Source organism: Ictidomys tridecemlineatus, chromosome X (assembly GCF_052094955.1).
Source record: "Ictidomys tridecemlineatus isolate mIctTri1 chromosome X, mIctTri1.hap1, whole genome shotgun sequence".
Classification (NCBI taxonomy): Eukaryota; Metazoa; Chordata; class Mammalia; order Rodentia; family Sciuridae; genus Ictidomys; species Ictidomys tridecemlineatus.
This window is the reverse complement of record NC_135493.1, coordinates 19,353,347-19,365,629: the sequence shown is the minus strand read 5'-3', so window position 1 is coordinate 19,365,629 and position 12,283 is coordinate 19,353,347. Positions and strand designations below refer to the sequence as shown.

At 34.6% G+C, this 12,283-nt stretch overlaps 1 protein-coding gene across 10 annotated transcripts in view; it reads right to left on the bottom strand.

The window, feature by feature from the left end:
* The window catches only part of Mbnl3 (muscleblind like splicing regulator 3), a 114,652-nt gene that overhangs the window by 62,509 nt on the left and 39,860 nt on the right, over positions 1 to 12,283 (bottom strand). For 8 of the 10 annotated variants that reach the window (XM_040285614.2, XM_040285631.2, XM_040285616.2 and 5 more), the window contains exon 2: positions 7,240 to 8,132. The exons of the other annotated variants lie outside the window; for them this stretch is intronic. In XM_040285614.2, coding sequence (XP_040141548.1) covers positions 7,240 to 7,416 — 177 coding nt within the window. In that variant the 5' untranslated portion in view covers positions 7,417 to 8,132. The remainder of the gene's footprint in view (positions 1 to 7,239; positions 8,133 to 12,283) is intronic. 10 annotated transcript variants of the gene reach the window in all.

Genomic DNA, 12,283 nt, shown 5'->3' with positions numbered 1-12,283 from the left:
TTCCTCTTTTTCAAAATAAAATTTCCAAATGATTATCTATGAAGGAAATATGAGCCTCAATTTAAAATCTTAACCAAAATAAGTTATCATGAAACAATAAAAAATGGGAGGGATTAGGAAAGGGAAAGTTGGGTTCTTCTCTCAACTTTCCCGTCTTCAGTTACAAAAACTGAAGAAGAACAAAAAAACATCACAAGTTATTGTGAATTGTGCTGTTAAATCGAACCTAGATGTCCATCAGTGAATGAATGGATAAAGAAATATTGTTTATACAGACAATGGAGTTTTACTCAGTCATAAAGAAGAATGAAACATGAAGGTCAATTTACAAGTAAAAATAAATTTGGAGAATGAGGGAAAAAAAACTTATCTAATCTACTGCACGTCTATTCTTCCCCTTACCCAGAGGCAAAATAAAGACAGTGGAATGAATCTGACATAGTTTTCCCACATACATAGATGAAAACAACACACTGAATTCCCCCTACCATGTACATCCGTAAGAATGGGGTCCTAACTAGAATAAGATGCATTCCATACTTGTATAATTATATCAAAATGGATTGTGCTCTCATGTTTAACTAAAAAGGACCAATAAAAAGAATGAAATTATGCCATTTGCAGGAGAATAGGATGAACTTGAGATATTATGTTAAGCCAAATAAGTCAAACTCAGAAAGCCAAGGGTTTCTATGTTTTGTTGCGTAAGTGGAAGCTAGAGAGAAAAAGTGCTGGGGGAGATGTTATGAAAATTGAAGGGAGATCAGTACAGGATAGCAAAGGGACCAGGGGCAGGGAGGAGGGAGATAAATTTGAACCATCAGGGAATTATATTGGCCAAATTATATTGTCATATTGTGTGTGTATGAATATGCAACAATATATACCAATACACATAACTGTAGGATTCATTGTTACATATGTGTCATATTGTGTACATGTATGAATATATAACAATAAATCCTACAATTATGTATAACTATAATGCACCAATAAAAATATGGAAAATAAAACTCCACAAAAGTATATATCAGTGTCATGGAGAACATCATGAACCTGATAAGAACCAGATGCTCTTGGTTTAGTAAAACAATAGCCCTTTTGATGTTTCCTCCATTTCTTTCTTCTCCATGGGGAAAAATAATTGGAAGGACATTGGAGTCATCAGGCTCTTTTGATAACTGCATAGGTCATTTTGGGTAAATGACTTTCCCTCACTGGTTCTGAAGTTTCCTCATCTGTAAATGGTAAAAATTTTGGACTGAATGATTTTCTTTCTACAGCCAACATTCTTGTTTTCAAGGTCTGTGAATTATTGTTAGGAGTATGAATACTTTTTAAACTAATTATCAGACTCACTGAGCTTTTGTGCAGGCAATTCTGGAATCAGTCATTGAATGGATTTCAGAATTTTATTACCATACCCTAAATTTTTTTTAAGAAGAAGGAAAATGGAAAAAACTATTCCATATATTTGTGAGTCTCAAAGGGCAGGAAATACATGCATAATATTTAGAAAGCTAACTTTAATATTTTTATTTTGAGGCATTAGTGGTATAATTTAGTGGTAGTGTATGCTTAAGCATGCACATGGCCCTGGGTTCAATCCCCAGCACCCCACTGAAAAAAAAATTGTAGTATGAAATAATTTTAGACTTAAGAAAAAACGCAAAAATAATATCTTGAATCCCAGTATAACCTTCACCTAGTTCGCCCAGAAAACCTATATGACTATAACATAATAACCCAAACCAGGAAATTAATACTAACACGAGACTTTTAACTAAACTGGAGACCTTATTTGAATTTCATCAATCTTCTCCCTAATATTTGTGACCATGACACATTGGATGAGAACTGGTCAATTATTCTATGGAATGCCTCTCGCTTTGTGTCACAGCAATGAAAGACAAGGAAAGACTAAGGAACTGTCATAGATTGGAGGGGACTAAGGGGACAGGACAAATAAACACAAAGTGGGATTCTGAATTGGATCCTGGAAGAGAAAAATGGCATTATGGAGAAAGCTGGAGAAATTCAAATAAGGTCCTGAGTTAAGAGTCCCAACACACTGTTAATTTCCTGGTTCTGATAACTGTGCTATGTATGGTATGTAAGTTGTTGACATTACCGGAATCTGGGTGAAAAGTATACAGGAACTGCCTGCATTATTTTTGTAAGTTTTCCTTAAGCCTAAAATTATTTCAAAATAAAAAGTTAAAAAAGAAGGCTGAACTATCAATATATACTTAACTGAGTACAAATAATAATTCCATTTTTCTTTCAGAAGAGGTTTTTGAAAATCAATAAATATCACTGATTTCTACCAGTGAAGGATACTTCCTTTTTAATGTCAGTATCATAGAAGATAGAGTTCCTTAAGTAAAATTTTATTTCCCTTGACTCTTAGACACAAGCATTACTCCTGTGTCTTTGTAGTGCCTCTCTGATGGAGCTTAAAATGGTGCTAAATCTTGTGTAATCTGACGACCCTTGGGATTATGTTGCTAGGAGTCTAGTTTCTGGTAAACTCTCCCTTAACAAACAGGGATGAGTAAATATTCAGTTAAAAATGGTCAAATTTTAGCCAGATGTGGTGACACATGGGTCTCTTATCATAGAGCTTGGGAGGCAGTAGTATCCTAAGATCAAGGCCAGCCTCTGCAACTTAGGGAGACCCTGTATCAAAAATAAGAAGCAAATTTGGATTGTGCAGAGGAGAGGGGAGAGGGTGTGGGGATGAGAAGGATGGTAGAATGAGAGAGACATTATTACTCTATATATATGTGTGTGTAATTAGACTATTGGTGTGACTCTGCACTATGTGTGCCAGAGGAATTAAAAGCTGTGCTCCATTTGTGTGAAATGTGTCAAAATGCACTCTACTGTCATGTGTAACTAATTAAAACAAGTTATAAAAACTTAAAAAAATAAGAAGCAAAACAGGCTAGAGATAATGAGCTGGGAATGTAGGTTAGTGGTAGAATGCCACCTAGGTTCAATGGCCAGTACCAAAAAAATAAATAAAAATAGTCATTTAAAAAAAAACAACTAGTGAAAATTGCTGTGACTAGACAGTATACTGGTATCTTGATCAATTTTATGTACAAGGATACATTCCCATCCTTATGCCTCTATTACAGGTTCTACTTGTCAAATGTTATGCTTGTGATCATTTGTGATATTTGAAGGTAATGTAGGGTTGATTCATTTGCACTATTTTATCAGTTTGCTTCATATAGAAAAGTATATGGGTTGACATGAATATCCCCTGACTATGCCTGATGCTATGACCTTAACAGGGAAATAACTGTGACAAAACTACCTCAAGTGTGGTGGGCAAATGCAAAGGGTGTTGAATTGTCATAATGAAATAATGACAATTGACTTCCTTTCTAGATAACAGGTGGCTGATACCACATATTGCTTCAAGTATGGAGTTGAAAATTCAAAACACCAGATACCAAAATATTGTTGAAGCAGAATAACTAGGCCATGAAAATAATTGCAAGCATTGATTTAATTTTTATACTGATGGACCTTTGTGAAATCCAAGGGACATTCACTAAAAATACCAACTCAGATCAACTGCAAACCAGAGTATCAAAAAGTTGGCATAGGGCTGGGGCTGTATCTCAGTGGTAGAGTGCTTGCCCGACACATGTGAGGCAGTGGATTCGATCCTCAGCACCACATAAAAATAAAATAAAGATATATGTCCATCTAAATACTAAAAAATATTTTTTAAAATGTTGGCATAGAATGGATTAAGTGATACTTTGAAGGAAACTTTTGAAATAAATTGTGCCAAGCAGACCAAGCAACTGAATCAAAAACAGCTGCATACCAACATGACATGAGACTCTTCTGTCTCTGGAAATTAATCTGCAGGCTGCACCATCTAGATTTCTATCTGAAGATGAGACAACTTTCATCACTAAACACTCAACATTCATGGAGTGATGGGCATAGCACTTCAGCACAATTCATAATTAACCATCCAACTCACCCTTATCATTTTTGTAACATTCCCTCATTTTATGAGGTGAGTTAAAGACATTGTTATCTATTGGACCTATTATGAAGGCAAAGGACCATCATCTGATACAATAGTGAGTGCTAAAGAAATTCGTATAAAAACAAAAGCTGCAGCCCCAAACCCAACAAACGATTGCTTCAGTTATTTAACCACTCATGGAAGAAGAAATAGTACACAGATGAATTTCATGGTGTTTAAATTATACAAACTCAAGAGGGGTAGTAAATGGTGTGGTAACTACTGAGGTATGTTTTTTTGTGTATTGTAGCTATGACAGTGGCACTACCCTCATAGGTCAATTACCCTCAACTTGCCATAGCTTTCATGCACATTGTGGAGAAGAAATAATAGAAAAGGGAACTACAAAGCTTTTGTGTAGACATGGAACTCTGATGAATGTGCTATCTAAGTGGCAAATTAAATAACTGTTTCAAAGACTCTGTATATTTGAAAAATTAAGTTTTTCATTAAAATTTGAGGATGTAAGGATTATGCAAATTATCTTTACCCATGTGACTGGCCATCAGGATATTAACACAATGCACAAATTATTTTTAAAAAACCAGATACTCTGAGTAGACAGCTTATTTAAATAATAAAGTGGTTATTTTTATCCATTAGCTGTTACTTAGTCTCTGAATTAAACATTTTCTAAGCTTTAAAGTGCACTATGCATTTTGAAAACAAATGCCTTCCATAATATTTTCTTTAAAATATTTAGTTTATAGAACTCTTTTGTCTTTAAATGGGAACCATGACCTAAAGTATATCAATGCTTAGGAGGGTCACATATCTCCTGCCACATTCTGGGATGCCTACAAATACAGAATCTACGAAGAACTCTATAACAAAGAGAAAACTACAGAAACAATGATACTTAGTGAGAAGAACTGTTATTATACTCATAGCAACTGAATTTTAGCATGGAACATGAATTTGTAGTTTTCTATAATAAATTCTAATTAAATAAATTTTTAATATCTTTATTTTTTTAAATTTATTTTTATGTGGTGCTGAGGATCGAACCCAGTGCCTCACATGTGCAAGGCAAGCACTCTACTGCTGAGCCACAACCTCAGTCCCACTAAATAAAATTTTTTGATGCACTCCTTAAAAAAATTTAGTTGAGGAGCTGGGGTTATGGCTCAGCGGTATAACGCTTATCTCACACATGCAAGGCCCTGGGTCTGATCCTCAGCACCATATAAAAATAAATAAACAAATAAAATTTTAAAAAAACCATTTAATTGATAGAACATGACGTTTCATTTAATTCACTTTTGTAGTGATGCATGGTTTTTCATTTGTGTTATGTTTTTGGCATTCTCACAATTGATCATGAAAATAAGGTGGAAAAGTTGTTAGGTAGAGTGAGATGAAGTCACTCAAGGTTCATAAGATTCAGGAGCCCAAGGTCAAGTACAGTTGAGGGGTTAGGAGTATACTCCAGATCTTCAGAAACCACATACATAAAGTGCCTAGTGCAGTGGACCAATCTGAGTATGAACGGGATGAAAAAGTTGCCTTTCCCCAACCCTGACTAGTGCACTCTTGCACGTGGAGGCACTGCCTAGTCCTACAGTAGTAGATTGAAGTAATATAAAAACAACTGTAAATGAAACATGAATGACCCCAAAATAAAGAAAGCAAAATAAGTCCTTTAGTCATAATGTATTTTGCAAATAAAAGGAATTCTGAGATTTTCAACAGTAGGAATTACCTTTACCATAACAAGTTTCCATTCTTGAACTAGAATGATCTTCAATAAAAACTAAGAACTTGAAATAAGTTAAGAGTAACTACTGAAGTGCACGTTGAATATCCCTAATCTGAAAATCCATAGTGCTCCCAAATCCAAAACTTTTTGACACCAACAAGATGTCAAACATGGAAAACTCTACAACTGACCTCATGTGACAGGTTGTAGTCAAAATGCTGTTGCACTAAAAATACTATATAATTTCATGCTTAGACTTGGATTTCTCAAGATATCTCATTACATACATGTGAATTTTCTACAGTCTGAAAAGCTCAGAAATCTGAAACACTCCTGATCCCAAGCATTTCAACTAAGGGATGCTCAACCTGTCGTATATCTTTTGAGAAAATGTTTTCTGAAGAAACTTTCACATCAAAGAATACATCTCTATTAGCCAATGCCACCATAAATAAAAATATTAATGAGGTAAAACTGGTCATGATGAGGGTAAAACAATATCAAGAAATTGAAAAGTTTCTTGTTAAGCTTAATTCATTTTAACATATTTTGAAAAAACATCTTGAATGCATCATAGAAAATCTTATTAATTAAGCCAAGAATCCACTACTATTTTTGCTCCTATGCTTTGATTTTGTACATCTTTATCCTTAATTTAGGGATAACTATGAATAAAACATGAAAATCAATGCATCTTCTTGTTCTGCAATCATATATGTCCTATTCTACATAATACCTCATCTTCCTCATATTTTGTTTATATTCCAGTATAACATTAATATTTGAAGACCTTGGTTGTAGAACTTTCCTTATAAAATGTAGTCACAAATCTGGATTTGGTCAATTAGGTATTCAAGAAGAAAATTAAATGAACCTAGTGAGTTTATTTTGTTTTGTTTTGCAGTGCTGGAGGTGGAACTCAGGATCCTGTATATGCTTGGCAAGGGCACGACTGAGCTACATTGCCAGTCTGTGAGCCTAGTTTTATAGTTATGTCTTTATGTTAAAGGTTCAAAATATACTTTTAGTAAAAATCTTCTAAATGCCATAATTTTCTTCCTGAAAAGTAAGATTTTCACCTTATACTATTCCAGTCTGGCTTTGTCTATCCTCTAAAAACTGGTCTCTGCCACATGTATTTTTATAGTATGGATAATCAGCTACATTGTAATTTGGTAAAAGCTTCTCTAGGTTATATGAGGATTTCTATTACTGTGTTCAAAATCTAAATCCATTTTTTTAAAAAAGCTAACTATTAGCAAAACTATATCTCTCCTACAAAAATTCTTGTATCTATCTTTGTAAGGGGTGAGTGAGCTTTAGACTGGCTTATTTCTATAAGCACAAAGTCTACATTCTGTTTTAAAAAGCAAAACTTACCAATTCCATGCTGTTATTAATTTTAAACATTTCACAGCACATCATATTTTGAAAAACATAGAAATCAACCAATTTAAATTACGTGCATTCAAATGGTGCTCACCTTTAGAGAATCAAAACAGGCTACCACACGACCATTTTCCACATGGCAAACTCTTGGTGGATGGGCAAACTTGCAATCTGCATCAGGTCGAGAGCAAGTTCCTCTCTGAAATTCTCTGCAGACTTCTAAAGTCAGCCACTTGGTATCACGAATCAGGGCAACATTGACAGCCGTCATATTGAAAGCAAAATTATAATCAAGTGCACCCTCTTTAGGAGAATATCACTATGGATTGTTAAAGGACTAAAAATGAATTAGGGGTAAATGTGAAAGACACCAAGTTGCTTTGGCAGAATGTCTATTTGTTAGCACTTAGGTTTCCATTTAAGTCAAATCTGATCTAGTCAAATAAAAAGTCACTCATAAAATCAAAGTTGTATCAGAATAACTAAAAATCAAATTAGAGACCAACTCCTAAGAAGGCAACTGTAAAGCTTATAGATATTGAATGGTTTATTTTGTTCCTTTGCTGAATTTGCCTCAAAAAAACTGGCAGGCTTTCAAAAGAATTCTGTGCTGTCTAGTTGATGTTTTCAATTATTCTTATAAAAAGCATATGCTGCTTGCTGCCCTTCAATTTGTGCAAGGGTCTCAGATCAGGGAGAGAAAAGTTTTTCTCCCTATTTCTTAGTTCTAAAGAATAAGACTGGGGAAGATGTTACAACCCGAAAACCAGCTTTGCTGCAAAATTGAGGGGCAAGAAAATGACTAAGAAAACTGCGAATCACAGAAAAAAAAAATGGACAAGTTGCTGACAAGTGAACTACAAGCACGCCAGGTTTTGTAGGAGGCAGGGAGCGGGGAAGGGTGTGGCAGGGAGAGGGGTTGGTAAAGAGACAGCTCTAGAGTAGAATCCAAGCAGCAGAGTTTTCAGAAAAGGCACTTTTCAGAACCTGCAAGAAAAAAATAAATAAAATTAGCTAAAATACTACAATGCTTCCATTTCAAACTCTAGATTTGGAAAGAAAAGTAACCATATTCTATTTAGAACAGGAAGCATCTACCTACTGACGGTGCAACAGAGTACAGTCAGCTCTTGTAAATAAAAAGGGTATTTCCCAATGTAAAGCTATGCACAGTAAACGAAGCAACTGCTTAGATTTGCTGCTGTAATACAAAACTGGGCAACAACCCAAACTTTTAAATGTTATTATGTTTTACCTGGTTAAGGTAGAAATTCATTTTGGTGTCCACTGTGCAGAAAATGTCACAGCTTAACATGACAGTCCCTTATGCATTCATAATCCACTTGTGTATCTCCAGTTTTTAGAGGCTATCATCAAAAACCTGTCTTTAAACTAACTTTATTATGGTCTGATTAAAGGCTTGACCTTTAATCAAGCTCAGTGATAGAGCATTTGCCTAGCATGTTTCAGGCCCTGGGTTCCATCCCAGGCACCACCAAAAAAAAAAAAAAAAAAAAACTAAAATTGATCATTTTTTTCCAATAGCAATAGGAATTGCTAAGAAAATTTAAGGTGTACTGAGAAGTTCCTTCTATGTGTATTGAAAATATAATCATTGAAAATCCATAAAAGAGTCATGACACAACTAGTTGGAGACTCACTTTATATGAGGTAGTGTGGAGAAACGAAATGTAAAATGTGCTTTGTATAAAAAAAATTCTTTGAAAAGATCCCATATTTTTTTTCTCATGGGAATATTGTCCTTATGAAGGGAAATCAGAACAGCTCAGAAGATATTAGCATACAGATATAAGTGAGACAGAAAGCACTGTTCAGTAATATATTAAATATTGTGCAGCTTTAAGGTTTGAAGTTTAACCCAGTGTCATGCAACTCAGCTGAGAAGATGTATGAAAGGTTAATCTACTAGCAATAAATCATCAACATGTGTCAAAATACCACTGAAGGAAAAGTAAGCTCTGAGTACCAGACTAGTCAAGTAATTGTTAAAGTCATCAAGAAGTGAAATTAACGTTCTTGAAAATATTTCATTTAACCTTTTGAACAATACTTTCAATAAGTTCACAGAATCTGCTTGTCCTTTCTAAATTCTGGAGGAAATTTAATATTTCCTGATATTTCAGATATCAATGGGGAATTAAATACCTGGAAAATTCATGCAAGCTTATTTATTCCAGAGCCAAAAATGTTTTTCTCTAAGTCATTCTTTATGGAAATCTTTCTAAAATGTATTGTAAATAGCTTTGTCTTCTTAAAAAGTATTTAACATAAGTTGGCCTCTGTTAAAAACTTGGAGTCATTAATGTCTGGGGAAAGATTACAGTGCTTCTTCATCGGTGGCAGACTATTAATTGTTACTTCGTATGTCACTTCACTTGCTGCCTTAATATCTGCCATAGTGAATTTTCTAGATCCATTCTGGAAAATCTAATGGTCAATCATAAATGTTGAATAAGAGTTAGTTACTGAATGAGGGGCCTAAGGGACAAGATAGGGATTTTGTTGCGAATGTTCTATAATGAATCCTAACTGCTTGGAGCGTCCTTTTACAATACACTACATGCAGAACTGTGGTTCAGAGAGTTACGGTTGTCAGAGAAATGACCTCTAAAAAACACAGTAATTTAAAAAAATCCTGATGAGGTAAATTTAAATCAAAACCACAATGCAATAAATACCGCTTCATAACTAGCAGGATGGTTATAGTGAAAAAAGACAGAAAAAATGAAAAATTGGAATTTTCATACATTCTGGGTAGGAATGTAGAAGAGTGCAGTTGCTAGGGCAAACAGTTTGACACTTACTCAAAATGTTAAAATTACCTTATAATCTAACACTTCTATACCTCAGTATAAAATGAAAATAATTTAAACAAGATTCAAATGAATCCTTGTATGCTAATGTTTATAACAGCATCATTCACAGGAGCCAAAAGATAGAAACAACCCAAGTGTCTACCAAAAGATGAATGGATAAGAAAAATGTATTATGTCTGCACAATGTAATATTATTCTGCCATTAAAAGAAATGAAATACAAATAGTTTTACAACATGGTTGAACCTTGAAGATACTATAGTAAGTAAAATGAATCAGTCACAAAAAGGCACATATTCTATGATTCCATTTACATTAAATGTCCAGAATAGCCAAATCCACAGACAGAAAGTAGACAAGTATTTTCCAGGAGCTAGGAGGCGGGGAGATACGGGGAGGACTATCTAATGGGCAAGGAGTCTTTTTATGGGGGTAATGAAAATGTTCTAGAATTAGATAGTGATGATGGTTACACAATATATTAAATATATTAAAAAACATTCATTAAATCATATACCTTTTAAAAAATTAGTGAGTTGGGTAGTGTGTAAATTATGTCTCAATAACTGTTTTTAAGTCTAAAAAGACATGATAAGCAAAAAATAATAATAATCCTGATGAGTGTTAGGATTGGCTACCTCAAGCTTTCTTAGATTCTGCACAAAAAAAATTTCTCAGTAATGTTGGTTACTAAGTTAAATTTCAATAGTAAATCAGTTTACATACTGTAACTGCCTTGATATGTCATGAACAGTACAATGAAAGAGTGTGTTCTGGGGAGTTGTAAGTTTATATTAGAACTTAATCCTACAGCTAAATTATATAGGCTGTCTGAACACATTTGAAAGAAAAATAAACAAAAAAAGGCAAAATATATATATAGGTTGAAGATTTGCTCAGAACATAAACATAAGGATCTGGAGAAAATTTCTATGGAGATCCATCAAGTAGAGAAACAGATAATAAATAATAAATTTGAATTTTGAACTTTTACAAATGAAAAGTGCAAATGGGAACTGGCCTCTGGCCATGCATTTTATGTAACATCAAGAATGAGAGAAGAGGGATTTTTTACTTTGGCCTGTAACCTCAGATGGGACCCTGGCCAATTCCTCAAAGCAGTTCTAGCCAGCACATGTCTTCCTTCTGACTGGAAATATTTAGTGGGGCTACCTCAGAGGAAATTAGGTGCATCAAGTAAAGGGAGCTGGTGTGAGGAGGGGGAGAAGTGCTCTTATGCAGCTCTGCTTATCTAACTCTGTATAAAGGACAGAAAGAGATGCCAGTTTCCCCTGTATTTTTCTTCTTCTTCTTCTTTTTTTTTTTTTTTTTGGTATCGGGGATTGAATCCAGGTGCACTTAAGAACTGAGCCACATCCCCAGCTTATTTTGTATTTTATTTAGGACAGGATCTCACTGAGTTGCTTAGTGCGTCACCATTGGTAAAGCTGGCTTTGAACTCACAATCCTCCTGCCTCAGCCTCCTGAGCCACTAGGATTACAGGTGTGCACCATGGTGCCTGGCTTCCTATATTTCCTGTATTTCTAAGAAGGTCAGGTTTGTTTGAGGGGACAGCACAGCTTTATCTTGCTGAGTAACAGGAATATGTTTTTGCTTTTTGTGATTTCTAGTCCTGTAAAGTAGAACATGGCAAATTACCATTTCTTAATGCACTTGTGCTTTATTGTAATTGAAGTTCACAGGTGCTTGTATTGCATCAATCTGTGGATCTCTCAAAATATTCCATTCCTTTTTTGTGATGCTGTGCATCAAACCCAGAGCCTTGTGCATGTTGTCTCAAAAATACTCTGAAGCATTATTGATAACTCAAATATGCCTATGAAGGAAATGAAGTTCATAGAAGTTAAGTTACTTATTTGAGGTTTTTAAACCTTAAGTGGTTAAACCATGTCTCCAAGCAAGATCTTCTGACTCCGAATCTTGTGTTTGGGTCCTGATAGAGAAATGTTAGGCAAGACCATTTATCTCCCCTGGGAATCTTAAACAAAGAAAATCAGTCATTTTTGCAGAATACTTATGATTCCTTCTCAAAATTGCATTCTTACCCAATGGATCATCACTTTCACAATATCCCTGAGTTATGCTGAGCCAATATTATTTATCGAGTATCTACTATATGCTAGTCACTATGCTACACATTAACAAGACTGCTAAGGTCCCCACTCTCACAGAACTTGCTATATTCATTTAAATAGAGAAGTAACGTAAGGCACAGAGAAGTGAAATGATTATTAAAGTTTATGAAGAGCTAGAAGTACACACTAGGTATTCTGCCTTCGA